At 52.2% G+C, this 26,257-nt stretch overlaps 10 protein-coding genes across 10 annotated transcripts; 7 read left to right on the top strand and 3 right to left on the bottom strand.

Annotated features, from left to right (window-relative positions):
- Positions 1–284: 284 nt before the first annotated feature.
- Positions 285–2,284, bottom strand: AUEXF2481DRAFT_67455 (uncharacterized protein; the record flags this gene model as incomplete). The annotated part of the gene is made up of 6 exons (XM_013486663.1): positions 285–627; positions 680–915; positions 971–1,398; positions 1,451–1,469; positions 1,526–1,814; positions 1,872–2,284. The coding sequence occupies 6 exons, from the start codon at positions 2,282–2,284 to the stop codon at positions 285–287; spliced, it is 1,728 nt and encodes a 575-aa protein (XP_013342117.1).
- Positions 2,285–3,064: 780 nt separating this feature from the next.
- Positions 3,065–5,384, bottom strand: AUEXF2481DRAFT_41692 (uncharacterized protein). The gene has a single exon (XM_013486585.1). The coding sequence runs from the start codon at positions 5,206–5,208 to the stop codon at positions 3,442–3,444; it is 1,767 nt and encodes a 588-aa protein (XP_013342039.1). The 5' UTR covers positions 5,209–5,384; the 3' UTR covers positions 3,065–3,441.
- A 183-nt stretch (positions 5,385–5,567) lies between these two features.
- AUEXF2481DRAFT_6535 (uncharacterized protein) lies at positions 5,568–8,239 on the top strand (the record flags this gene model as incomplete). Its single annotated transcript, XM_013486485.1, has 4 exons — positions 5,568–5,672; positions 5,720–6,358; positions 6,404–7,429; positions 7,487–8,239. 4 exons carry the CDS (start codon positions 5,568–5,570, stop codon positions 8,237–8,239), a joined length of 2,523 nt encoding a protein of 840 aa, XP_013341939.1.
- A 948-nt stretch (positions 8,240–9,187) lies between these two features.
- Positions 9,188–10,643, top strand: AUEXF2481DRAFT_31037 (uncharacterized protein; the record flags this gene model as incomplete). Its single annotated transcript, XM_013486542.1, has 4 exons — positions 9,188–9,449; positions 9,506–9,895; positions 9,949–10,557; positions 10,618–10,643. The coding sequence occupies 4 exons, from the start codon at positions 9,188–9,190 to the stop codon at positions 10,641–10,643; spliced, it is 1,287 nt and encodes a 428-aa protein (XP_013341996.1).
- Positions 10,644–10,891: 248 nt separating this feature from the next.
- AUEXF2481DRAFT_41688 (uncharacterized protein) lies at positions 10,892–11,977 on the top strand. Its single transcript, XM_013486584.1, has 4 exons — positions 10,892–11,219; positions 11,329–11,618; positions 11,694–11,847; positions 11,943–11,977. Exons 1-3 carry the CDS (start codon positions 10,943–10,945, stop codon positions 11,742–11,744), a joined length of 618 nt encoding a protein of 205 aa, XP_013342038.1. The 5' UTR covers positions 10,892–10,942; the 3' UTR covers positions 11,745–11,847; positions 11,943–11,977.
- A 1,419-nt stretch (positions 11,978–13,396) lies between these two features.
- Positions 13,397–15,290, top strand: AUEXF2481DRAFT_6533 (uncharacterized protein; the record flags this gene model as incomplete). The annotated part of the gene is made up of 6 exons (XM_013486484.1): positions 13,397–13,475; positions 13,527–13,622; positions 13,675–13,829; positions 13,877–14,015; positions 14,063–14,312; positions 14,363–15,290. 6 exons carry the CDS (start codon positions 13,397–13,399, stop codon positions 15,288–15,290), a joined length of 1,647 nt encoding a protein of 548 aa, XP_013341938.1.
- Positions 15,291–15,387: 97 nt separating this feature from the next.
- AUEXF2481DRAFT_41685 (uncharacterized protein) lies at positions 15,388–16,952 on the bottom strand. Its single transcript, XM_013486583.1, has 8 exons — positions 16,922–16,952; positions 16,584–16,824; positions 16,496–16,524; positions 16,414–16,440; positions 16,282–16,361; positions 16,180–16,231; positions 16,118–16,127; positions 15,388–16,067 (listed from the first exon to the last, which is right to left on the bottom strand). The coding sequence occupies exons 2-8, from the start codon at positions 16,604–16,606 to the stop codon at positions 15,641–15,643; spliced, it is 648 nt and encodes a 215-aa protein (XP_013342037.1). The 5' UTR covers positions 16,607–16,824; positions 16,922–16,952; the 3' UTR covers positions 15,388–15,640.
- Positions 16,953–17,495: 543 nt separating this feature from the next.
- Positions 17,496–20,785, top strand: AUEXF2481DRAFT_41682 (uncharacterized protein). Its single transcript, XM_013486582.1, has one exon. The coding sequence runs from the start codon at positions 17,905–17,907 to the stop codon at positions 20,707–20,709; it is 2,805 nt and encodes a 934-aa protein (XP_013342036.1). The 5' UTR covers positions 17,496–17,904; the 3' UTR covers positions 20,710–20,785.
- A 269-nt stretch (positions 20,786–21,054) lies between these two features.
- Positions 21,055–21,889, top strand: AUEXF2481DRAFT_31034 (uncharacterized protein; the record flags this gene model as incomplete). Its single annotated transcript, XM_013486541.1, has 2 exons — positions 21,055–21,124; positions 21,177–21,889. The coding sequence occupies 2 exons, from the start codon at positions 21,055–21,057 to the stop codon at positions 21,887–21,889; spliced, it is 783 nt and encodes a 260-aa protein (XP_013341995.1).
- An 825-nt stretch (positions 21,890–22,714) lies between these two features.
- AUEXF2481DRAFT_6529 (uncharacterized protein) lies at positions 22,715–25,430 on the top strand (the record flags this gene model as incomplete). The annotated part of the gene is made up of 3 exons (XM_013486483.1): positions 22,715–24,889; positions 24,945–25,128; positions 25,177–25,430. The coding sequence occupies 3 exons, from the start codon at positions 22,715–22,717 to the stop codon at positions 25,428–25,430; spliced, it is 2,613 nt and encodes an 870-aa protein (XP_013341937.1).
- Between the last annotated feature and the right edge of the window lie 827 nt (positions 25,431–26,257).

The raw sequence follows: 26,257 nt of genomic DNA, 5'->3' as shown, positions 1-26,257 counted from the left end.
AGATAGGAACCATTGACGTGCCTTGGTTTTGACCATGTTCGAGTTGCTGGTCGTAGCACCCTGTCAATATGTTCAACTGCCAGATATCTCACCACCGACGACGACATGGTCATTATTGCCATGCTGTTGGGTTACCGTGGTCCAGATCTAATTCCTTCAGTAGAAAGTACGCACTCATAGCTCGAGACTGTGCGAGATGGTGATGATATGAATAATTTTAGGTTCCAGTTTAAGCATGACTACTACTTCAGGTCACCTGCACTGCATACCCAACTGACCAACTTCTACACTGGACCAGCACAACTGAACGCCGTCGAGGAACCCGAAGCATAGGCATCAACCATTGACTTGACGCTCGAATAAGTGCCCAGAACGCAAGTCACCACCGCACCGAGGAAGAAGACGGCATTCCAAGCCTTGACATACCACCTGCGAGCGAAGAAACCACGGACCCATCTTTTCATACCGTGATCATGTCGTACAGTCTGACCAGTGGCAGGATTGAAGCCTTCACCTTGGTCGGGGCGGATGGCATCGTACTGAATCTGTACTCCTAGCATGAGCAGGGGTGGGAAGGTGTATGTGAATTGGAGAATGCAAAGGGCTGCCACGAGACCAGAGAGTGCGCTGATACCATATTAGCTAAACGTCCGCGAGGTATGTTCCCCAACCAACCCACCTGAATTGAGGAATAGCGGCGGCCAGAATGAATGCGATGCCCCAGTACACTGGAACAATACCGACCCAAAGCAGCTTACCAGCTCTTGTCGTGAGCTCAGGCAGACCAAGAAGTTCCTGGAAGATATTCTGATACATGACTTTGATGCCGATGTTTCCGTACAGCGCTGCCGCGATCAATGCGGTGATGAAAGCAATGATGTTGCCAGCGGTCAACGCTGCTTGAGGGAACATGCCCTGAAATGAGAGTGTCAGCAACTTCTCGCGGTATTCTGAGTACAGAACGACGTACCTGTTGAGCTGGGTTGATCGAGTATTGGCCCTGGTAAGAGTATACATAGATACCAAAGAACAGGTAGACCACGTAGATGAACGTCTCTGCAACGACCAGAGCCTTCCAGAAGTCGAATGGCTTTCGCATCTCGCTCATGAACTCGCAGTAGAGCATAGCACCGCCATAAGAATAGACTGCTTGCATCAAGCCGACGATCTGTCCACTGAATTTGACGGTAGAAGGAGGACCTGCAGTAGTCATGACCGGGGGTGCAGGCGGGCCGACATCGACGCCATTCGAGTTCGATGCGGCTTCATAGTTAGGATGCGTATGAGTGACAACAACCATAGTGAGAATCATGACAACCACATTGAGCCAGACGGCGAAATTGGCGATCCAGCCATACCGCTGCAGGGTACGAACTTGTCCCAGGAGGAAGCCACACACTTATCACACACGTCAGTAAGCATGGCAGAGACCATACGTTCGGTAACTTACATGTCCAGATTACACAACACTATAACTGGTTGTCAGCTTAATGTCTACGGGATACTCGTGACTTCATACACATACCACAATGTAGCAAATGTTGTTGTTGATCTGATACAAGCCTTGACCATTCATGATAATGATGACTCCAACATTGAAGATGAGCTGAATTGCCTGGAGAACATTCATCAGATGGCGCACAATCTGTCCATAGGTTCTGAATGCGATGTCTCCAAAGGTCTTCAGAGGATACTGATCAGAGTCAAGTTGAAGAAACATTTGCCAAATTTGCCAGCCGGTATAGCCTGCTAAAGCTCCGAAAATGGTATACAGAACGATACCCGGACCGTAACCCATCTGGGAGAGAGCCCAACTATAGAATTGTCAGTACATCTGGCTCAAAAATCAATATCCGGAGATCACTTCGTACGGCACGCTGTAAGGACCAAGAACATCTGTCGTGATGAGATAGAAGATAGAACCCCAGGTCGCTGTTCTTGCGGCCCTTGAAGCCTGTAGCCATTCAGCATCTGTCACCACCGCTGACCGGTTATTCGCGGAAGTTTCGAGGTCGCCAAGTTTCTCGTTCGTGACTGCACCCGGCGCCTGTTTCGAGTGACCGTCTCCGTTTGGATCAGTGCCGGTGATAGTAGAGGGAGCAGCATCTCCTTTGCCGAAGCTCAGCAGCTTCTTGACTGGATGTTTGGTAGTTAGAAGGCTTTTCTGCTCTTGACGGGTGATCTTGGCCCAGTAAAGGTATTCTTCGATGGTCACTGAGGGGTCGTGTAGGTTTCTCAACGCCGGCGTCGATAGTTCTGCTATGCCAGGACCCGAGGTACTCATTCGCGGACCGCCATCGATTGTTAAGGCCGCAGGCTGTGCCATTGCTAGGACGCAGACTCGGGATGAAGCCTTGATGCGGAATACAAACTAGTGTGATCAGCCCACGCAGGTGGGCGATGCGACCAATTTATGCAATACACCAGAACTCGGGTCGCAGACTTACATGGGTGGAACGCGGTATGTATATAGATGTGTACCTTGATCTGGATAGGTCACACGATAGGCGATAGCTCCGGATCAGCTCAAATGAACGATGCTCTCCGGCTTGGCCAATTGTAGAATGGAAAGATAATGCCGGCTTGACCAGATTGACGAAGTGATAGGCGGGGAATCGTGACCAGAATATTGATGATGATGTAGCGGCAGCAGCGGCATGGTGTTCGCACCTTCGAACTTCGAAGCGGGCTGATCGGCCTAGCTCATTGAGGAAGGTGGTAGAGCTGTATGTAGGGGGTCCTCTACAGCCCTCACCCACACAACAGGAGCAGGAGCCGCTGATGTGCGGATGCGAGGCTGTTTGATTAGCATCTCTTTCCTTCTACTCGCATGGAGGTTCACCGCCCGCAGCAAGCCTCTTATCACGCTGCATGCAACTCTCCTCTTTTCCTCATCGCATGAGGAAGGACGAGATCATACATGTTGACAATGCCGCTCGCCCGACACTTCGTCGAGCCAAGTTTCAACAAGCAACGCCACGACAAATCTCGCAAGCTTGATGGATACCACGCAATGGGTTCGCAGACTGTACTTGCTTTGCTGCTGTGTAATAGAAAAAAATGCCCGGGGGACAGATACAGACCAACGGCATAATTGGCTGCTCGTCTGATAACATGCATTCGCGTTTAATATCGTCCAGGTCTCCTTATTGTCTGCTGTTGTGCAGACCTGCATCATAGGCCAGCTCTTTCTCAGTAGTGCCAGAGGCAGTCGACATGTTCAAGCTCAAGTCTGTGTGGAGTGATCATAAGTTCTCTTGATTGTGACGCCTCACGAGACGTTTGAGCAGAGAGGAAGATGCTCATGGATATACACATCTAAGCTAATGTTACAGACGACCTACCGCCACCAACTCCATGCCTGTAATAACGCCGTAAGCAATATCTACAAAAATGTACAGTTCAGAAAAGCACTGAAGCCAAACCAAGATTATTCAAGCTTTATACGCCGGAGTAGATGGCGGTACAGTCTCTTCCACACTCTACACGTTGCTCCATGCTGACCTTTCTACCATCAGCAAGGCGTACAGTGCTCCTTGGTGTAATTTGGAATCTGTGCTCCTCCTTGCCTCTGACCTTGCGCTCTGCGACTTGATCGAGAGGCTGGATGTAAGTGGGAGTGTTGACGTTGTTTCTCTTGCCAGTTCCCAGTTGGTAGTTCTCATTGCCGCCCCAGAACACAATGTCTCTTCCCCACCACGTCTCCCCGTCTGTGTTCAAGGCTCCTGTGTGTGCGACATTGCTCATGACAGCCGCGACATGCTTGTTACCAACACTGATGCTCGCTAATCTGATTGGGATTACGGTGTTGTTGGTCTCGTCGTACTCAAATAGCGAAGACAATGAAGGGATCTTTGTGGGAGTTCCCTGTACGTGAGTCCATCGGTTGTTTCCGAGCGTACCATAGATACCAGCGCCGCACGCAAAGGTGTCAGCACTGACTCTACCAACGCCTCTGCCATCAGAGTTGCGGGATGCCACTTTGGTAGCATCAACAGTCAAAAATGAGTTGGCACCTCCTGCGGCTACCGATGTGACTACAGGGACCTGAGATGATCCAGCATAGAGCTTCTGGAGAGGTAACAAGGCAGGCGTATCAACGACGGCGGATTCAGTGTTGTAGTCAAAGCCTAGCTGACCTGAAGTGTTGTTGCCAAATGCAAAGACACGGCCATCAGAATCAGCTACAATGCTGTGGAAATCACCACAGGCAATCTTTGAGATGTTGAAGCCACGGAGAGTGGTCAACTCATGAGGTTGATAGTAGGGACCGGACGGCTTGTTGTCCCAAGATAAGCCTGGAACACCGAGCTGACCTCTGGTAGGGAAGGCGTCAGTGGCAGCGGCCATGGAGAAGAGACGGCCCTTTGAGGTGAGCAACAGGGCATGTTCAAGACCGCTGTCAATGCTAGAGACCTTTTCGCTGTAGCTCATGTCGGAAGGAGTGATGGTGCGGTAGCTGATGGGAGACGAGGAGGACCAGAAAGGGATCCAGGAGCTCTCGCTGGGCTTCGTACCGGAGGCCTGGTCAGCAGCGGAAACGGGCAGCGAGTAGACCTTTCCGGAAGACGAGAGGCCAAGAATACGGTCCTTCGAGATAGCCAATGAGACCAGGTCCTTGCCCTTGAGGGTCACAGTGGGTTGCGTAGTGTCCGTTGAGTAATCAACACCCCATTGTAGCAGGTTGCCCTGCTCATCTATAGCAGCACCAAACTTTGTATCCAGCTTGATGTCGCGGAGGAGCTTGCCATCGAAGAAGCTGATACGACGGGGCGTCTTGATGAAGGAAGCATCCGAGTCGGGCGCGACAACCTTGCCGGCATTGGAGCCGCAGGCATAGACACCAGGGTTCTCCCACGACTTCTTGACCTGCAGGTGTTGGGAACTAGCCAAATCTCTGTCCTCCTCTTTGTTTGCACCGCGCTTGCGTCTCTTCTCGAACTGGATATCGGGTTGATCGGCGGGGGGTGCTTCGGCGAGTGCCGAGTTGAGCAGACGACCGTCGTGGAGGTAGTATTGAGAGACGGTGGCGATGCCGGCAGCGGCGGTGATGACGGCCAGAGACCTCAGGAAATGTTGCTGTCGTCGAGCAGCGTAGGCGGGGGCGGCGAGGACTCTAGCTTGGCTTCCCGATTGCATCGAAGCTCTGGTCGAAGCTCTGGTCGAAGCAGCTCTGGCCAGCTTGGGTACACCCGTCTTCGGAAGCATGCTGTAGGATTGTTTGGCGAATGATGAATTGGATTCTGACAAGACTCTTGTCTGTACAAGGATGGAGACAAAGGGCAGAGGGCTGAGAGCAGCTACCGGTATATTCTGTCAGCCAGTCGACGACGATTGGCCAGAAGAGTCTTGGGCGTCATCGAAGGGAAAGCACAAGCCACGCGATTGCGGGACCAGGACCCTTCGGCCAGATCGGCCCGAACCCTAGCATCTGCCTCGCCGTGTCCGTGTCCGTGTCCGCGTCCAGCTCATCCAAGCCAAGCCAGTCGACATTGATCGTTCAGCCAGACTGGCAATCGACTTGACTGCAGCTTGTGGTCAATTGTCAAGCCCCTGTCTCGCCCAAGATGATGGACAGCGACTGGTATACGTCCTTCACCCCCACTGCGCCGGCAACGTCCGAGAACGCTCACGGGCATCGGCGACGAGCATCCCTCTTGCAACAGCCTAATGTAAGCTGCTCGGTATGTTGGCCGACCCGGAGTCTGATGCTGTACAGGATGCGACCCAGGCTGATGATGCTGCAGACCCACTGCCTAGTCTCAGCGAAGAAGACGAAACTCCCCTGCAAAAGGGCCCTCCACAAGCGACACCTGTCAGGAGAGCCCACTCGTACTCGCAACTCCGCGAGCTCGATGCACCAAGACCGCATACCACCCGCCCTTCGCCATCCTCTCGGAAGAACAGTCTGTCCTCTGCTCCCAAGCCCAAGAACCTTCTGCAATCACGTCTCGACTTTGCTACGTGGTACGATGTGCTGGAAGACGACCTCTTGGACGCCAGCCATGACGACTATGATCTCTACCACGACCAGTTGAACTTGTCGCAGCATCATCTTGACTCGTTGGTGGAAAGCACCAACGACGCCTTGACCGTACTGTCTTCCCTGTCCGACTCGTTCAAGGCTGTCGAGGAGCAGACGACCGCCTTCCACGCTCAATGCGAATCGCTCGTCACCGAGCAGCGTCGCGTCACCGACCTGGCCGAGAAGATGACACACAACCTCCAATACTATGCCTATCTGGAGCCCATGACCCGCAGACTCAACGCTCCTGGTGCTGCCAACCTCGTGCGCGCGAAAGAGTTTCCTGACATGCTCACAAACCTCGACCAATGCCTGGAATATATGCAGGCTCACGTACGTCTTGCACTCCTGTGCCGCTTTCCCTGCTGACCCTCCTAGCCTACCCACCGCGAAGCTTCTACCTATCGATCGCGTTACCGTCTCCTGCTAACCCGAGCCCTCACACTCATTCGAGTCCATTTCACAAACTCTATACGAGCTCTGGCCGCCGATGCATCACAACGGATCGCAGACCGACAACTCAACGATACTACCCAAACCGCTCTCCTGTACACAAAGTTTCGTGTCGGTGCTCCTGAATTGAAACAACTTGGTCTGGAAATACAAAAGCGTGCTGTTCTGCCTGCTGGAGCAAATCAGGGAGGTGAAGCGGAATATCAAAGTCTCATGAACGAACTGCACCAGAGTTACTCGGCAACTAGAGGTCGCCTCTTGTTTCCCATAATCACCCGCAAGCTTACAGAAATGGCCTCAGTCGACAACGCGGTGGGTGATTTGGTCACCTTTGCCAAGACCGCCATTGGCTTTGTGAGAGGCATATGTCTTGACGAGTACGACCTCTGGGGTGACTGGTTCGCTGGAGACGGTGGTGTATACGAGTTCTTGGAAGCCGTGTGCGAGCCACTGTACGACCATCTCCGACCAAGAACCATTCGTGAGGCTCGTATTCCAAAATTATGCGAGCTGTGTACATTTATCCAGACACGCTACATGATTGATGAAGAAGATGACGACCTAGGATATCAAGATTCGAATTCTGCGAAACGAAGTCTGGATTTTGCTGCTCTAGTCAAACCCGCTCTGGAAGACGCCCAAAGTCGACTGGTATTCCTCGCATTAGCTGTTCTCAGGGACGATATCGAGAACTATCGACCAAAGCCCGAAGACCTGGACTACCCATCACAAGCACGCGGGCCATCCACAATCAACGCCGATGGAAAGCGAGTGGCTCTTTCTGGTCGCAAAGACTCGACACATGCCGCCCAGGCAAGATCGCCAGACGAAGATGATGCTGGCAGCATGTTCGAGCCCGCTTGGCCCACCAACGAGAAGCAAGTCATAGTATGGTATCCAACGTTGCGTAAAGCCGTGTGGCTCTTGAGCCGAATCTACCGACTAGTCAATGTGAGTTACACCATATCTTTCAAGCCAATCACGATTGCTGACACTCGCGGGAAAAAGTCTACAGTATTTGATGACTTGGCACACAACATTGTCCACAGCACTACAGTTTCTCTGGCATGGGCGGCGTCACAGATTGCGACAAAGTCGTCACCTGCTGACGCAAACGTATTCCTGATTGCCCATCTTTTGCGGCTCAAGCAACAGATTGTCGCATTCGATATTGAGTTCATCACGCCCGAAGTGACCTTTGATTTCTCATCAGTCACTAACACATTTTATGAGCTTCGTGAGCGAGGAGGTCTTTGGAATCCAGCAAGCTGGGTCAAGCTTGCTGCTGGAGGACTGATGCCACGAGTAGTGGAGAACATGCTCGACGCCAAAGCGGAGCTAGATGGACGATTGCGAGCAGTGATCAACGACTTTGTGAATGGCTTTGTAAAGCGCATAACAACACCGCTCGCAGCACCGAAGAAGGAGCCAGGGCCAGAAGCGAGTCACGTTACAGCTGAAGTTCGCACTATCACGCAAAAGGAGGTCATCTCCCTCCGACAGAAACTGGACGAGTACATTCAAGATGTAAGGACAAGGGAGACACTTGTGGCAGCAGTCCGAGACCAGGTCGTCCTAGCGTACGAGGAGTGGATGGACCAGATGAGCGAGGGTTCGGGCAAAGCCAGAATTGGTAAGATCAGTAAAAAAGGAAAGGGGAGAGAAGACGAAGTGTGGTCCAGCGAGGTGTTCGCCGAGTGGTGCGAGCGCGTGTTCGCCGTGGGACAAGTGACGGGTGATGAGGAAACTCCGGATCCATGATGATGTCTTAGGGGAACACTCCGGTCAGTGAATCATTTCAAGCAGCATCTCTTGCCGAAGGATTAGATATGTTGCGGAAAATTCAAGCCATGGAGCCCCAAGAAGTAACGGGTGATGGAAGTCAGATCTTTACGAGATACGAGGCAATCCAATAGGTCCTGCTTCATTGCGCCACTTGCACCAATATCCCAAGTGAGGTTAGACAGATATTCTTTCCGGGGTCGAAGAACGGCAGAGAGCGTGGCTCTCGAGGCGTTTTCGAGGGTCACAGGGCTGCAAGCCTGTAACCGACGACCTCGTGGCCGATTTCGGGGTCACCGAAAACAGCGGGACGGGCCAACTGACAACGGAGAGCAGAGCATAATAGGTGATAAGAGACGAATAGGGTTGAGAGATGATGGGTGGCTTGCATCATACCAAGGAAGTCGAGTAAGATGACTGAATAGAGGAGCTCTTTATGGAGGTAGGTCTTGATAAGGCTGATCGACGAGGGGAAACAGACGTCGGTGGGTGATCCTTACAGAGCCCATGTCGCAGAGCCGACGTAAGTTGCGGGGAGTGGGAGGCAGATGGTTCACACAGAGAAAGACACTGAGTGAGAAGCCGTTTGTGGGTTCTATTCAAGAAGGGCGCCACATCATCTCCTCCCCAGTGGTGCAGTCGGTTGGCTTTTCCTCGAAGCAGTTCGGGTTGCGAGAAGTGTCTGACGGATAAGACGGCTCCTTCCTCCATCTCTTTGATCATCGAATTCCATTTTCCCACATTCACCCAGGCAATTGACGGAAGCGCCAAGTTATCGCAAGAAGTCAAACGCGTCAGCGACCCAGCAAACCCCGCGTGATTAAGAGCTCTTCTCTCCAGCAAACCTAGCTGACCTAGCTAACCCATCACTTTCCTACTACCTCTTCAACACCGACTCGACCTCGACCTCGACATCGTCTCGCAAGCATGTCGTACTATCCCGGCCAAGGCTACCATAACCAAGGGCCTCCTCCGCCTCAGCAACAACAACAACAACAGTATGGAGGATATCCTCCTCAGCAAGGATACGGCGGTTATTCGAATGCACCCCAGCAGCCCCAACACGGAAACTACGGCGCCCCTCCACCGCAGCCACAATACGGCGGCGCATACCAGCAACTACCGCCACAGCAGCAGGGCTACGGCGGCTACTCGCAGCCTCCAGCTCAGCACTATGCTCCTCAACCACGTACGGTTTCTCCGTCAGCCACAGGCGCCATGATTCGCGACTGACTGTGTATACAGAATTGCCCAGCGGCCAGAACATCTACCAACAGCACAACCTCCGTCAAGGCGCCCCTCCACCCCCGCCCCAGGGCATGCAAACCTTTGGCCACGGCGCTCCCAATGGCTACTCGTTCCAATACTCCAACTGTACCGGCAAGCGCAAGGCCCTGCTGATCGGCATCAACTACTTTGGCCAAAAGGGCCAGCTCCGAGGTTGCATCAACGATGTTAAGAACATGTCAAACTACCTCATGGAGGCCTTTGGTTACAAGCGCGAGGACATGGTCACCTTGACCGACGACCAGCAAAATCCCATGAGCCAGCCCACAAAGCAGAACATCCTGCGCGCCATGCATTGGCTCGTCAAAGACGCTCAGCCCAACGACTCGCTCTTCTTCCACTACTCCGGTACTGCTACCACTCCCATACTGCTCCACTAGTTCTCTACTAACAGCTTCTAGGTCACGGTGGTCAGACCGAAGACGTTGACGGCGACGAGGAAGACGGCTACGACGAGGTTATCTACCCCGTTGACTTCCGCCAAGCTGGACATATTGTTGACGATGAGATGCACTACATCATGGTCAAGAACTTGGTCGCTGGTGTGCGTCTTACTGCTATCTTCGATTCGTGTCACTCCGGTTCCGCTCTGGATCTTCCGTACATCTACTCCACTCAAGGTGTGCTCAAGGAGCCCAACCTTGCAAAAGAAGCTGGCCAAGGTCTGCTAGGCATTGTTAGCAGTTACGCTCGTGGTGATCTTGGCGGCATGGCCAGCACCGCCATGGGTCTATTTAAGAAGGTCACCAAGGGCAACGACAGCTACGAAGCCAACAAACGCACAAAGACTTCGCCTGGAGATGTCATCATGTGGAGTGGTAGTAAAGACGACCAAACCTCGGCAGACGCTTCTATCGCCGGTCAGGCTACTGGAGCCATGTCGTGGGCGTTCATCGGCGCTCTGAGGAAGAACCCCCAGCAGAGTTACGTACAGTTACTCAACAGCATTCGTGAAGAATTGGAAGGAAAATACTCGCAAAAGCCTCAACTGAGCGCCAGTCACCCTATCGGTAAGTCCATAGCCTACTACCAACAAATTGTGTGTGATTGCAAGCTAACTCTGCTTCCAGACACAAACCTGCTGTATGTCATGTAAACGATGATTGATACTCTTTTAACGACCCTGGATGTTTTTCAAGCGAGTTTGGTTGTAGATTGCGCTTCTATTCATTGCGCACAAGAAAAGAAGGTCATCCCTGCCATATTAGTCCCTGTCACGATCACTTCGAAATGAAATGTTGTTCTAAAAACGTTTTATATCATGCCAAGCTTTGCCTTCGTTCATCCTGTCGTGGTGCTTGTGTCCGATTATTATCGCACGTAAATCCTCCGAGTCGACGCATGCTTCCACCCGTCTCCACCGTCAGTTCGTAATGTCACTTGTTACAGTGTAGTATGTCAAATTCAGCTCGGCGCGAAAGTCCACATGCCGTCAACTCGCAAGACACTCATCACAAATGCTCGCCCAATGAAATTGACGACGAGCGCGAAGCTACAGAACTTGATTTAGTACGACACACGAGTCTAGAGACAATCGTGAGATCGGCTTCAATAGACGCGACAAATACGTCTAGTGTTGGTGAAAACTTTACAAGATTTAGTGGCTTGAGGAGATGGTGGAAGCACTATATACAATTACATGTTCCTCACGCGGATTGTAGAGATCATCTTGGTATGTACTTTCGATCTACACAGCCATTCAGAGCACGTTACCACGTTACACCTTGCAATTCACAGGCAGGCCTAAAAATTGGAGAAGACAATTGACTTTTTTCATGTAGCGAATGAGAGGACATTTCTTGCCTACCAACGAACATCGCTTGCTCTATCGATGCTGGGGATTGTCACCGCGCAGCTCTTCAGTCTTCAGCACTCGCCAGATCCAGCTTCAGATCCTGTGTTTGGCTATCACACTCTCGGGAAGCCTCTAGCGGCTCTGTTCCAGAGTGCCGCAATCGTCGTAATCCTCATTGGCGGCCATCGATTTTGGCGTCAGCAAATGAACATGGCCAGAGGCAGAGTATGGGCTGGCGGCTGGGAGATATGGTCAATCATGGGATTCATGTTGCTGGTCAGTATCTCCCCTGAACCTTTTCACAAGGTTTCCTTTTCATTCTACCTGTTTCTGTGGACTGATAACATGTAGCTTCTCGTGTTTGTGTTTGGTCTTTTAATCGCCTGTGATGCGTCGGTGTAACGATGGGTACTGCTTCGTGTGCGGCGCAGCGACGTCCGAAATCTGCCCGACACGACCATGGCAATCTGAAAGGAGCGTAGGAATCTCCCTCTTGTCCGAGCTCGTACGTGGTATATTGAATTGAGGTCTTGCTTGTTGTCTCAGTTCTATATCCAATTGCATCACGCCCTTCTCTAGATCATGGCTCATGTCCGGCAGGAAAATTTCCGATCCGACTAGTGCTGAAATACGAATGTGGTTCTCAACTCCGCAATGCTTGTGTGAGACTGACAGGCACTAAGTGTGTCATTGTCGTTCGACATTGATCAGGCCTGCCCATGTTGGTAGATTCACCCACGATTGTGGGATCGCGCTTGTACATATGCCCAATGATGAGACAGGACGTGGACAAAGACACACAATTGGTCGCGTGTCTTGTCCGCGGCACATGTGTTTTCTCGTGCTCTTCCGCGAGATGACCGTTTGTGGCAGGATGATCCCGCCGTCAGCCAAAATCCTGCAGGCACTGTGAGGCACGGATTATATTGCAAAGACATGCTTGGCTTGGGCTTCCAGCAAGTCGGGCGTTTCGAGTGCATGCTCGAGCAAGCGAAAAGAGCGAGGCTCATGCATGCGGTCAGAGAATCCTTTTCGAGCTGCTTGAAGCAGATATGCTGTCTACTCGGTCGTGAAAATGCTGTTTATCAAGTCAACATTATTGTCCATCTCCCAAATACGGTACCAATATATTTTGGGTCATGATCGCTTCTTTTGCCGAGCCGAGAGGACGAAGCTGCGAATCCTCCAAGGGATTTTAATTTCCTACCTCCACCATCACTCTCTGCACACGGCGAGGCGGCTAGAGAGTCGTGGCCTTCGCCTGCTCCAGCCGCGCCAACCCCAAACCATCATGCAGGTCTGCAGCACAGGCGAGCGCCTTGGGCAGGTTGACGCAAAATATGTGTTTTGACGCATCCGAGTGGCCACCTTCAAAACCGGCCGCTAAAGCGGCAGGCCGTGCGATCCTTGATGATAACGTGCATCGTGAACGCTGAGAGGTGACAGGGAGGGAATTGCCCCTTGTGCGCTATCGTGACCAAAGCTTCCTGTTGCGCAACGAAGATCAATGTCTCTTGTAGCCATGCACAAGGAGTCGGCAAAAGAGAAGGTTAGTCTAGTGGGCTGAAGCGAAGCCTTGCGATCTCCAAGAAAAGAACAAGCCGTGGGAAGTATTCGGTGGCCTTTCTCAATGAATCTGCCACTCCAGGCCTGGGCAAGGCGACCCAGCTTGTACCGCCACTACGGTCACCCACCTGCCAAACTAGAGATCTTTCTTGAACCGTCCTTCTCGATCCTCTTTCTCCATACTGTCAACTTTTAGCAAGATCAACCCCACGCGACCTGCCCAGCTCCTTCCTCCTCCATCATTGGTGATCTGGTCCCAACATCACTTCGAGATTGGCTGTCGACAAGAGACTGCCTTCCACATTGAGCACGCTTATATTGGACGCCTCCAACATCCTCCGAACCCCCGCAGGGTTTAACCGATTGTCTTGGTCCTTATATATGTTCGCTCATCACAACACGGGACACGCTGAGAGCAGTTTGATCGTCCTCCCTATATTGTGCCACTCCTCGACGTGTGGCTCTCGTGCCAGAAACGCACTGCTGTCATGTTCCTCAACTCTACACTGCACGGAGGGTGCATAGCTCCTTTCTACGACGCTTCCCTTTTCCCATCAGGTGGTGGCTGTATGTGGTCTCGCGCTTTACTCTTAGGATCACATCGCTGATACGTGTCAGATATCGGTGGCCGTCTTTGTTCTGTGCAGAGCCAGGATCCGAATTCACCATTATGTTGTCTACCTTGTCCAGCATCATACTGGGCGTACTCGGACAGTAAGTGTCGACCGATGCTGACTTCGTGTGACTTGCTGAATCTCTTTACCAGACTTTGAAACGCTTGGTACTGTCGCAGGTTGGCTCAACGTAGTTGGCCTAGCACTCCAGAGCTTCATGCTCATTTCGAACTTCTTGCTCCCCACAGCACGGACGCGAAGTCATTATCTTACACAATGCCTGATCATTGCCGTCATGTTCATCAATGTAAGTTTGTAGAGAAGTACCAGAGACCGGCTTGCTGACTTGGCCAGCTTGCATTTGTGATACCATTGGGAGCAGCGCCTGATCAGTGTTACGACGGAATCACACCAAACGACATGTATACCTCGATGACGTGCGCATGGTCCGGAGCATTCCTGCTAGCTGGAGCACTTGCTGGTACCTTCTGGAGTAAGCACATACTCATGCTTATGGATGTCACAAACTGATCATTTCAGTCTTCATTCGATCTTTCTCGATGCATCTTACCGTTGTCTGGGATATCGTCCCCGGTCCGCGTTTCTTCTACATCTCACAAGCAGTTGGCTGGGGAGTACCAGCAGCACTCTTCACGTCCGCTACCAGCATATCGGGGGTCTCTTTTCGCTTCGGCAATGCGTGCCACATCAACCATGATGACTCAATGGTGACATTCTGGGGATGGCTACTTGCCGTCGCAGGAGCAGCCTCAATCGTTCAAATCAGCACGTACGTATTGTACTCTCGGACTTCACTCATCAAGCTGACGTGGCATGCAGCTTTGGTTACTGCCTTCGTGTCTTCTTCGATAGTCTTTGGGAAGACAGCGCAAGACCTAGCTCGCAGGGATCTGCAAAGAGTCTGCCAATGTCAATGATGAGCGCCAAATCTCAGAGAGCACGCGTGATCTATCGCAGATTGAAGAGTGTACTTTATCTGCAATGGCGTGGTATGCTGATTGTCACCATCGTACTCGTCGACGTCATCTTCTTCGCCGTCGTCTTTGTGTATCTTGACAAGATCGAGGAATCGGTGCTACATGATTATTCACGAGTACTTCCATGGGTCATATGCCTGATCCAAAGTGGAGGCGACCGAGATGCCTGCATACACTTGAGTCAGGGATGGCTAATCAGCGAGCCGACTATTGGAGCCATGTTGATCATGATCTCGCTTTTAGGCATCGAACTGTTTGTGCTCTTGTTCCGCTGGTCGTTGATCACGGGATGGAAAGAGCGATGGGCTACGCTGAGGAAGCCGCAAGAGTTTGTATCATTCGATGCGCGAAGGGCACAGTCAAGTCCTAATCCGCCGACATACGAGTTGCGTAAATTGGGAGGTCGCATGCAGATGCACTACAGCGACCGCAAAAGCTCCGATCCAGAATTCGCGCGACCAACATCGCCTACCAACATGCTAGACGATATGATATCGACGCCGAATAGTCCTGCCCCAGTATACACGCAAAGACAGCGAAACGAAGATGAAGAGGTCTCGCCCATTACACCGCTCGAGCAGTCAGGGCTAAGCACACCGCCACTTGCACGCAACTTTTCAAGCCCGAGGATACGCACGCACGATCGAATGGGCTGGGATGCGTCGAGCACTTTCGCCAACAGCGGTGCCAGGCATATGACTACCCCTTCGTTACCGCCGCCGGTCGACCATGATGAGCGACCACTTTCACCGCCCGGACAGGCACTTTGATTCGCAAAAGGATGGGAAAACATGCATATGGGCTGGTCTCATTTAGTTTTTATGAGAGTTGCTATGGCGTTGATTTTGCTGACAAAAAGGTTATGGGGAGCAATCCCGTTTGCTATACTCAAATTCGTGTATAATGGTCTGCAAAAGTACAGTACTTCAATCATATATATGTATCCACAAGACAGTGTCAAACTATGGTGACTGCTTTCAAAGACAAACTTTTCCCGTCGGATTGTATCCCAGCATATCCGTTCTTGACCCATGAGAAAAAGAGACAAAAGAAGAAAGGTTGAAAGCTGACAGCATACACGAGACGTAGAGGGAAGGAAAGAAGAAGAAAAGCGAGCAGCTCATAATATGACACACCTGTTATGCCTGCGTCTGCTCCTCCTCCTCCTATCCCCATCCCCCTCATCCTCCCTCCTCCTCCTCCTATCCTCACCCCCACCACCCCCACTCCTCCCCCTCTGCAAATCCCTATGAATAATCTGTCTACAGACATCCACAAACACCTCTGTAACGTTCTGCCGCCTCCTCGCACTAGTCTCATAATAAGGCACGTTCCCCCAACCCGAAGAAACAGCAAAAGCCTGAGCTCGAGAAACCGCACGGTCTTCTTCGAGATCGGATTTGTTGCCTACCAAAACTATGGGGACGTTTGGGTCGTCTTTTAGGTTTACGAGTTGTTCGCGGAGTTCGGAGAGCTCTTTTAGGGAGGAGGAGGAGGTTATGCTGAAGACGAGGAGGAAGCCTTGGCCGGATTTCATGTATAGTTCCCTATGATATTTGGTTAGATGGGTGCAGCTAGTCAGTCTTTGCGTTCTTACCGCATGGCAGCTGAGCATATGTTAGCAAGGAGCACTGACATTGATTTGGAAGGTTGACTTACTGAATTGTTCTGTTCCGGCCGTATCGAGGATTTCGAGTATTACTTGTCGACCCTGGTGTGAGTTAGCAGGGCAGGCTTCAGGTGGGACGTAGTTGAGCGTACATCGACATCGATTTGTTTTCGATACGAGTCCTCAATGGTCGGGTCATATCGTTCTATCCATACACCTTGTACGAATTGTGCTTTTGGATTGTTAGTCGCGCCAGAGATGGTAGCTGCTTGAACGGTAGATACCTGTTAAACAACTCTTTCCAACACCACCTGTACAATGTTAGTGAATAAGATCAACGGAGTCTGATAGATACGTGATGCTGACCTGAGCCAAGAACGACAATGTGGTATTCCCTATAGCATCACGTTCAGTCTGTGACGTGGAGAAGGTTTCACATGGAAGACATAGAGACCTTTGGGGGACCGCTCGCGACATCCTGGCCGATCGCTCCAGTATGAACGCGAATTTGCAAGACAAAAGTCGACACTCAGTCAAGAGACAAAATTCAAATGTCAATGATTTCCACAGTCAAGGAAGTGGATGAATGGGAGACCACGGGTTGAAGGAGGCTGTCGGCGAGCCAATTCCGTATTCCGCTACTGCAGGGCTCCTGACCAGCAAGAGATGCAGATCAGTCGTTAGATCGTAACGTGCTGGCTCAGATCATGTCAGTCGCGCGGAAACTTTACGAGAATAAGAGCAGCAAAGAGGCTGGTTAATTATTCAGGATGCACATGGTCGGAGGCTCACATCTTGGCACGTTGTTGATTGAAGGTTTCGTTGGAGGAAGTGATCAAGGAAAGCGCCCGGCCACTCAAAGTGCACTGTACATACGGCCAGGTTGATGGGGTCGGGTAGATGTGAGGGTATGTATACGTATGTACAGCGACGAGCAAAAAAGCACCAGAATTATTGGGTATGAACAAAGATTAGGGATGAGGAGACGCGTTGGGATATAACGACATGTAGAACTGCCTCCCGATATCAGATTTCAATTTCGGCACGAGAGTCATGGATCGTGCGCGTTTGAGCGAAGGCGCGCCTCGGCTTCGAGGCACTCTGAGACGACCTTCAACACGACATGTCTCATCAAACTTGGCCGATTGTCGTGTACCTTTGTTCATTCGACGATGGCTTTGTATTTATTGGCGACGAAAGGTGCCAGGCACGTTCACCATGCGCTTGCTCTGGTTCAACATTTTCCATACCGCGAATCTGTGCAGGAGTCAATCGGAGCAATGCATCAGGGGCGCCAGATCTCAAGCGGATCGTGGCTGCTAGCTATAGGGTTGAGACATGCGTACCCTTCCGGCTGTAGATACGGCGATGGAAGGACCAAATTACAAGTCAAAGCAAGCCACAAGGAGGTGCAGCTCGCCAGTTCACACGGCACGATGGCTGCCGAACCCGACGTCACCAGGGACTGAGGACTGGGGTCGCGACCAGGCTTGCAAGCGACCCAACATGCGGGTGCTCGCTTGCAACAATGCGATTGATGAAATATTGATGAACAAGGCGGGTGAGAAAGTGTATGGCAATGTCCATAGCTGGTCGATCGAGTTGCAAGGCAGGAAGAGCGGATGGTTAGGGCAGCTCAATCTAAGCGGAAGAAGCTCCCAGATTGTCGAGGCAAAACTTCGGAAGTGGGGAAGGAGCTCTAGGTGCATGCTGTTCATAGTCGATGGCGGCAGGAGCAGAAGAGGCCGTCAGTTCTGTTGTTCAGAACAAGCGAAATGCGAATTCAATCTGCGCTTGTCGCAGCAGCTGGCTTGGTCCTGCCAGCATGTCAGGCCGTCTTTGTCGATGATGCTTGGAAAGTAGATTGGCATCTCGCCCTCGTCGGCGCACCCCAGGAACAGACGACCTTCTTCCACCAGCCCGTCGCCGCGTCCAAAGCCTCGCTGCTCTACACCCTCTCAGACAAGGCGATCCTCGGAGCCGTCAATCCCAAAGATGGCTCATTGCGATGGCGCCAACAACTCTCCCCTACAAACAATTCGACCTCGACATTCCTCCGCGCTGCCCAGGACCAGAATCTCGTCATCAGCGCCGTCGATGGCCAAGTTGCCGCATGGAGTGCTGCCGATGGTCGCCAAGCATGGTCCTTTGATCTGGGAGGAGCCAGTGTGAAAGATTTGGAGATTGTCGAGATCCCCGAGGTCAACGAGCAGGGTGGAAGCAAGGATGCCATCGTCCTGACCGGAGGACCTCTGCCCACTGTCCAGAGACTCGCTCGCCAGGACGGTTCTTCCAAGTGGCTCTTCAGAGACGAGAGTGGAGATAGTCCTTTCCAGCTGTCCGTCTCGTCCACGCACATCTTCTACATTTCCCTGCACACTTCAATGCTCGGAGGCTTCAAGATCAAGGTTGTTTCCTTGGACCCTGTTACTGGACACAAGATCGACCAATACACTTTGACCACTGAAAGCGATCTTGCCTCTCCTGCCGAGATCCTGTCTGTTGGCGCCAACTCTGCCTCCCCTATTATTGCCTGGACCGACAAGGCCCGCTCCACGCTCAAGATCAACGTTATTGGCTCCAAGACCGTGTCTACCTTCAACGTTGACGCTGCTCAAGACGTCATCCGTCTCTCGCTTCATGCTCCCTATCACGTCAATGCCCAGCCCCACTTCCTAGTCCACTACGAGACTCGTTCTCAGAACTGGGCTGAAGTCTACCATGTCGATCTTGTCAAGTCTACCGTCTCCAAGGCCTACTCGCTCCCCAAGCTTACGGGCAAGGCTGCCTTCTCTGTCAGTACCTCTGAGGCCAATGTATACTTTACTCGCGTCTCAGAGTCGGAGGTGACGGTCGTCTCTTCTGCTTCACATGGTGTGTTGGCACGATGGTCCTTGAAGGCCGCTGCTGGTATCACTCTGCAAGGCGATCATGCTCCGCTTCACGCCGTCTCTGAAGTCTCGGTCAAGTCTGATACCGTTTCTGCCGTACGCTCTGCTGTCTACCTGGCATCTGGCGAGTGGATTCTCATTCGCGACGGAACTCCGGTTTGGGAACGACCCGAGGCACTCAGCAGCATCAAATCCGCTGTTTGGGCGTATCTTCCTGCCCCCGAAGGTCTTGTCCACGAGCTTCAGATCGAAGGTCACTCTAACCCCGTACAAGCTTACATACACAGAGTGACAAGACATATCGCAGCCTTGGAGTCTCTTCCTGCTTATCTTGCAGCTCTGCCTGGTCGTATCGCCGGCAGCGTAGGCCTTGGATCGTCTGATGCCGATCTAGACTCTACTAACATCTTTGGCTTCCACAAGAGAGTTATTTGCGCTACTGAAAGTGGCCGCTTGATTGCTCTAGATGCAGGTAGTGAGGGCAGCGCCGTTTGGAACGTCAAGATCGTCAACGACGCAGCTCCCTCTCCCTGGCAGTCACCCAAGCTCACTGCTCGCCCAGATGGCACGATCTTGGCAACCAGTGTTGACGGAAGCCAGCACAGACTCTTCAACGCATCCAACGGAGCCGAGGTGGCCTACACCAGATCTTTGCTATCGTCAGATCTGAGCCTCGATGTTAAGTATGCCTACGGCTTGAAGAATGGTAAGGTCGTGGGTGGGCCCATTGCTGAGGCCGCATCATGGAAATTCTCACCTGGTAATGGAGAGGAAGTCTACAGCATGACCCCCCGTCCGCTTGACGACCCTGTTGCCTCTATTGGAAAGGTTTTGGGCGATCGCAAGGTACTCTACAAGTATCTTAACCCCAACACTCTTCTGGTCATCACTTGCTCAGACAAGACAATGTCAGCCACAGTCAGTGTACTTGACGCCTTGTCAGGATCCGTGGTCTACGTTGCTTCACACCAAGGAGTTGACACGACTTTGCCCATCGCTTCGACCATGTCTGAGAACTGGTTCGCTTACTCCTTTGCTTCTCAACCAACAGCAGATGGTGTCAAGGGTTACCAGCTCATTATCGGAGAAATGTTCGAGTCGCCTTTTTCAAACGACAGAGGACCTCAAAACGCCGCCAAGAACTCTTCAGAAGCTGATTACAGCTATCAGCCTCATGTAATCGCGCAGTCGTACCGTATTCGCGAGCCAATTTCCAAGCTCGCTGTGACACAAACCAGACAGGGAATCACTTCAAGAGCATTGTTGGCTGTTCTGCCAGAGTCCAATGCTGTCATTGGCATTCCTCGCCATGTGATCGACCCACGCAGACCTGTCGGAAGAGATGCCACCAAAGACGAGATGATGGAGGGACTGATGCGCTACACACCAGTCCTCGAATTTGACCCCAAATGGTATCTCAACCACCAGCGCGAGATTTACGGTGTCAATGCTATTACGACCAGCCCAGCCGTGCTTGAAAGCACTAGTTTGGTATTTGCTTATGGTCTGGATATATTCAGCACTAGAATTAGCCCGAGTTTCTCCTTTGATATCCTCGGCAAGGACTTTAACAAGCTCCAGATGCTGGCAACAGTAGCAGCACTTGCTGTAGCCACTGTCGCTGTTGCACCCCTAGTATGTCGCCTTGCCCGATATCTACCTACACATACTGACTATACTTGCAGGTGAAACGTAAGCAAATCAACACTAGATGGCAGTTCCTGTAGGGCTGGATAAGAGATCACATATAGAGGCTTTCCAATGTACATTATGTTCTTCGACTGACACTATATTATGTGCAACATCCAACATGTCTTATTACAAAGCCATTGATCTTACATCCGAAGGTGACAGCCGGCCTCGCTGTAGAGTGACGGAGACCGACGATGCCGTAGCACCGTTCAAAGTTCACACCCATGACGTGTGTCGGTCTTAACAAGTGATTAAATCCGACGATCTCCATTATATGTATCCCAGTCGTCATCAACTTGATGAAAGACACAACCGCACACAAACACTAGCGATCAAGCAATCATGTCTGACCAGAACAAGTACAACAGCAAGCTCAAGGACCAACGTGTGTTGATCATCGGAGGCAGCGCTGGTGAGTGGTTTGGTCAAGCTTGTAGCTCTTCACCTGACTGACAAACCCATAGGAATCGGTTATGGAGTTGCCGAAGCATCATTAGAGAATGGTGCCCATGTCATCATCTCTTCCTCAAACGAGTCTAGAGTTCAAGAAGCTGTCGTCAAGTTGCAAAAGGCATACCCATCAGCCGCAAAGCGCATTGAGGGCTATGCAGCCAACATGGGCGAGCAAGCTAGCCTTGAATCAAATGTGGAGCAGCTGTTCAAGAAAGCTGGATCTGTCAACCATGTCGTCTTCACCGCGGGAGATTCCCTGGCCATGATGCCGCTCGAAGAGGCAACTATGGATAAGACGATTCAAGCTGGTATGGTCAGATTTTTTGCACCGCTCATGGTGGCCAAGTATGCAGCAAAGGTCCTTGAGAAGAGCACAACATCATCCATCACATTGACCACCGGCAATGTCAGTGAGAAGCCCATCCCCAACTGGAGCGTCATCAATGGATTTGCCACGGCTTTACAAGGCACAACAAGAGGTCTCGCGCTGGATATGAAGCCCATTCGTGTCAATCTGGTTTCTCCCGGTGCTGTACTTACCCCACTATGGGATGGTATTCCGGAGGAGCACAGGGAGCAGACTTTCAAGCAGTTCGAGAGCAAGATGGCAACGGGCAAGATCGGGCAGGTCGAGGATGTAGCCGAAGCATACATTTATGCAATGAAGGACAAGAACTTGACGGGAAGCATGATCAGTACAAATGGAGGTTCCATGCTCATGTAGATTGAGGCATATAGTTGCCCAGAGAAAGAAAAGGGGATAGTGGGGCAGTAGTGGAGAAAGACAAAGACTTTGATGATATTCGTGGCAGCCCAAGACTTCACACATATTCCGGTGATTTTGTTGAGAGTGAAGAGCTAGGCAACAATGTGCGGACCATGCAGCGACGTTTCGGACAAGTAGACAATCTGGCATGCTGTTGGGATTGTCGGTGAATCTAGTGGTATGCGGAAAACAAAGAAAGGTCAGAGATGTTTGTCAGTCGGTTAGAAAATGCCAAGTGCATGATGCGAAGCAAGGAGGGATTGTTGGTGAAGAGAGCTTCTGTCAGGGCGGTAGGCGTTTCAGGAGCGTGGTCAAACCTGGTATGTGGGACGAGCGTTTTGGAAGGGCACGAGAACAGAAAGCCCCCCGCCTGTTTCCTCTGATGCCCGACTTGTTGGCACTAGAATTCGCAGAAACGGCATAAGTTCAAAGACTCCCTTCAAGTTGTCAATCGGGAAAGAGGTCTCTGCGGTTGTAAAGACAGCAGCAAGTCGTGGGACAAACAAGCGTTTCATTGTCCTGTCGAGGAACGGGCCGTGTGGTTTGTAGGTACGGGGGGCTACGCCATCGTGCTTCTGCTTGTGTGCGTGACGGGCAATGTCAGCAGCCAACAAGTGAGCGACAAAACCGGCAGCTTGGATCTTGGGCGCATTCAAGGACTCGACTTTTGCTTCTTTCCGCACCTTCGCAGACAGGCTTTCACACCGGCAGCAGCATCCATATTCACATCGACACCTTATACATTCGGCAGCGGTAACGGCGTCGGCGTCAATCCAGACGGCCATGTCTTACCATCGACCCTCGTCCCCAGGAAGCCGCCGTTTGGCTCATCCGGCTCGACTGTCGGACGGCTACTATCCTGCACCCACCTCCGCCGCCTATGCTTCGCCCAGGTCCAGTGGTGAGCGCATTGTGCCCATCTCGACGACCTCCTTCGTCACACGAGACGCCTACTCGGGCAGACCGCGTCGTTCGACCTTGACCGATCCCTCGCGTCCCACTGCACTTCCTACCACCACCATTACCAGCAATCCAAACATCCCCGTGCACCCGCGCAGCCGCCCTGCCGTCGTCCAATCCTCACACGATCGTCCGCATAGCCCATCGAGCCCGCATGTCTATGCTACTCGCACTCCCGACTACTCCACGTCGCACAGAGATCACTCTCACAAGAAGCTGTACAGCATCGACGGCGGCGGCAAGTCGCGTCTTGTTGCCGACATAGACATCAACACAAGCCATGGCTCCTCGCACCGCCGCAACAGTGTCGACCGCACCTCGGACCGTCACTCGTCCTCGCATCACCGTCACAAGGCCTATCATCTCAGCGGTCCCTCGGCTAGAAAGACCGACCCCGACCAGGGCTTCTCTTACACCGATCCGGCTGCCATGTATAGAGATACAGAACCCCGTTGGCGTCACCGCGCGGGCAGTGTCGAAACAACTCGTCCTAGACCCTCCAGTGCGCTGATCGAGCCGTACCCTCCCCGTTCGGTTCCTCGAGATGCTGGCCCGCCTACATCGCGTGCTCTCGACAAGTTCAATGACGGGGCCGGTCGCACCAACAGCACGCGAGAGCCTCCTCGATCATCCAACAGATTGTCCTACCAAGAGCCTCAATACAACGATGGTTATACTTCCTCGTCCAATCGCCATTCCACTGCCGTCCATCAAGACCGTACAAGGGACGTCCATCCAAGGGATTCCGAGCGTGCGCGCCCGGTGCATCGCTATGAAGACCGTAGTGTGGAGCGTAGAGGTTTTGGCATTCGCAGCGGAAGCCAGGACAGATACAACCATATCATGAATAAGGATAGCAACGAAAGCTTCGATGCTTACTATTCAGATCGCGACCACGCTCCACCTCGCAGCGACCCTCGCGCTTACGAATACCCAAAAGAGTCCGATCGCGACCGCGAGTACCGTCCAAGGGACAGGGATCGATTGCGAGACGACGGTTACGCTTCCGAAAGAGACCGACACCACGATCGAGACAGGCGAGACCGCGATCGTCGAGACCGTGAACGAGACGTTCCTCCTAGAGGTAGCGGCGATAGCCTCACCAACACACTCCTGCCCGCCGCCGCCACCGCTGCGATTGGCGGTCTTGGTGCTATGGCTGCCGCTGCCTACGGCTCGGACAGTACTGCCAAAGGCCGTGATCGCGAGTACGAAGACCGTGATCGAGAAAGAGAAAAGAACAAAGATAGAGAACGGGAGCAGCGCGAGCGAGAACTAGAGTATGAGCGAAAGCAGAGAGAGCGTGAGCGGGATCTCAAGGAGCGTGAACGTGAGAAGCGTGAGCGTGAAAGAGGTCGCGAGAGAGATGCGGAGAGGGACAGCGAGAGAGAGCGAGACAGGCTTCATGATTGCGAGACACGCACTCGAGACCGGCCGCGCGAGAGAGAAAGGGATAGACCTAGACAATCTTCATCCTCTGACAGCGGCCAAGAGAAGCACAGAAGTTCAAGACGCCACCGCACACTTGGAGCAGATGCATCACCGCCACAAGAGCATGACATAAGGTTTGTGCCCGATGAGCGACAACGTGGCCCGGAGCCTGATCACATCCACCTGCCCGAGGAGCGTCAGCGCGCTCCTGAGCGCGATTATCCCGCGCCCGCTGAGCCTGCGCTTGACATCGATCCTGACGAAGACTATCGTCGACGTATTGAGCAAGCTCAGAGAGACCTGCACGGTTCGCATGACAATGCAAGCTCAGACAGGGAAAGACGGCCAAATGGTGTCGAGTCTGTACCCAATAAGATTGCACCGTCTACTATCGCAGTCCCCGGCGAGTGGCCGGAAAGCACTACTAGAGAGAGTCGAGTTCGCATTGTTGAGCCTCCATCCGACAAGGAAGAGGCACAGCGGGTCAGAGGTATCCTCAAAAGACCTACTCAAAAATTTCCTGAGGACCCTAACCCAGTGCGCGAAGGCGTTGCACCACTGAAAGAGGTACGTTGAGACAACAAAATAGCAAACACATCCTTCTTACGATCCTTCACCGCAGACCACCAAAGAGGGCATTCCTGCAGGCGCTCGCTGGACAAAAATTGATCGACGTCTTGTCAACCCACAAGCCCTCGAGGAAGCACAAGAACGCTTTGAGGAACGTCTAGATTGTGTCATTGTACTTCGAGTCCTGACTAAAGACGAGATACAAAAACTTGCCGATAAAACATTGGAGATTAGAGGTATCTTCCCACGTTGTAGATCGGTTGACTAGAGCTGACATACCTAAGAAGCCCGCTCATATGGCGATGAAGATCGCGAACGCCGCGAACGTCGTGAACGTCGCCGACAGGAACGTGAACACGAGCGACGCGACCGCGACGAGTACGAAGACGAAGATAGCGAAGACGAATACGCCCCTCGCGAACCACGCATGCTTGAAGCACCCGCCGACGATCAGGAACCTACGGCAGACTTTGTACGCGACCGAGAAAGACGCAGAGAGCGAGAACGGGAACCTACATATGCTTCCGGCGCGCTTTGAATATTTCCATGATGACTTTTGATGCAGCGAAACTCACGATGTCGAATCGCAGACTTTTTGGGGGAAGCGATCAGTACATGCTTCTGGAGGCATGGCGTCGTGCGTGCTGTTTATGGGGGGGGGGGGGGGGGGGTGACGATAAAGTTGGCTTACAGCATCAAAGCTTTGAAGGAGACTCCAAATTGGAAAGAATCTACAATTGGTACATTCCTCACTCCTTCTCACTTTGGTTCCTTGTGCTGTCTGAGCAAAACGCCCAAAGACACCGAAAGCGGCAGTGCTGACTTGCGCTCACCCGCACTTCCTCGGTTTTATTCATCCGCAATCGGGATTCCGATGCGTTTTATTACGAGTAGAAATCTTCCTGTATTTCTGGCATAATCTGCATAGCGCTACCACGGCATCGCCGAGGTTAGAGCCAGAAAAATCATCATGGCGAGAATGAAAGGTGGACCAAATCCCGATAGTGATTCGAATTCCGACAACTTCGAGGCACCTTTTGATTACTTCATACCCAGTCTCTCAAGACTTCCCAGTATTACAGATGGAGTCTGGGTTCAAAAGCCTACCTCGCTAAGATGGAGGACGACGGCTCAGGGCTTGATGACAGTCCGGACGACATCCCGACTGAGGATGAAAGTGACTGGCCATATTACCTTGGACCCCCGACTTCATCCCCCGAATGTCACCCTTTGATTGAGTAGAGTTTGCAAATTTTGAACGCAGCTGGATTCATAAACTACGAACATGAGGACGAAAATGAGTTCATGGACCTGAAGGGCCGTTATTGCGACATCGCAAGCCCCCCCCCCCCCCCCCCCCCCCCC

This window comes from Aureobasidium subglaciale (assembly GCF_000721755.1).
Source record: "Aureobasidium subglaciale EXF-2481 unplaced genomic scaffold scaffold_16, whole genome shotgun sequence".
Taxonomy (NCBI): Eukaryota; Fungi; Ascomycota; class Dothideomycetes; order Dothideales; family Saccotheciaceae; genus Aureobasidium; species Aureobasidium subglaciale.
This window is presented reverse-complemented; position numbering and strand designations above follow the sequence as displayed.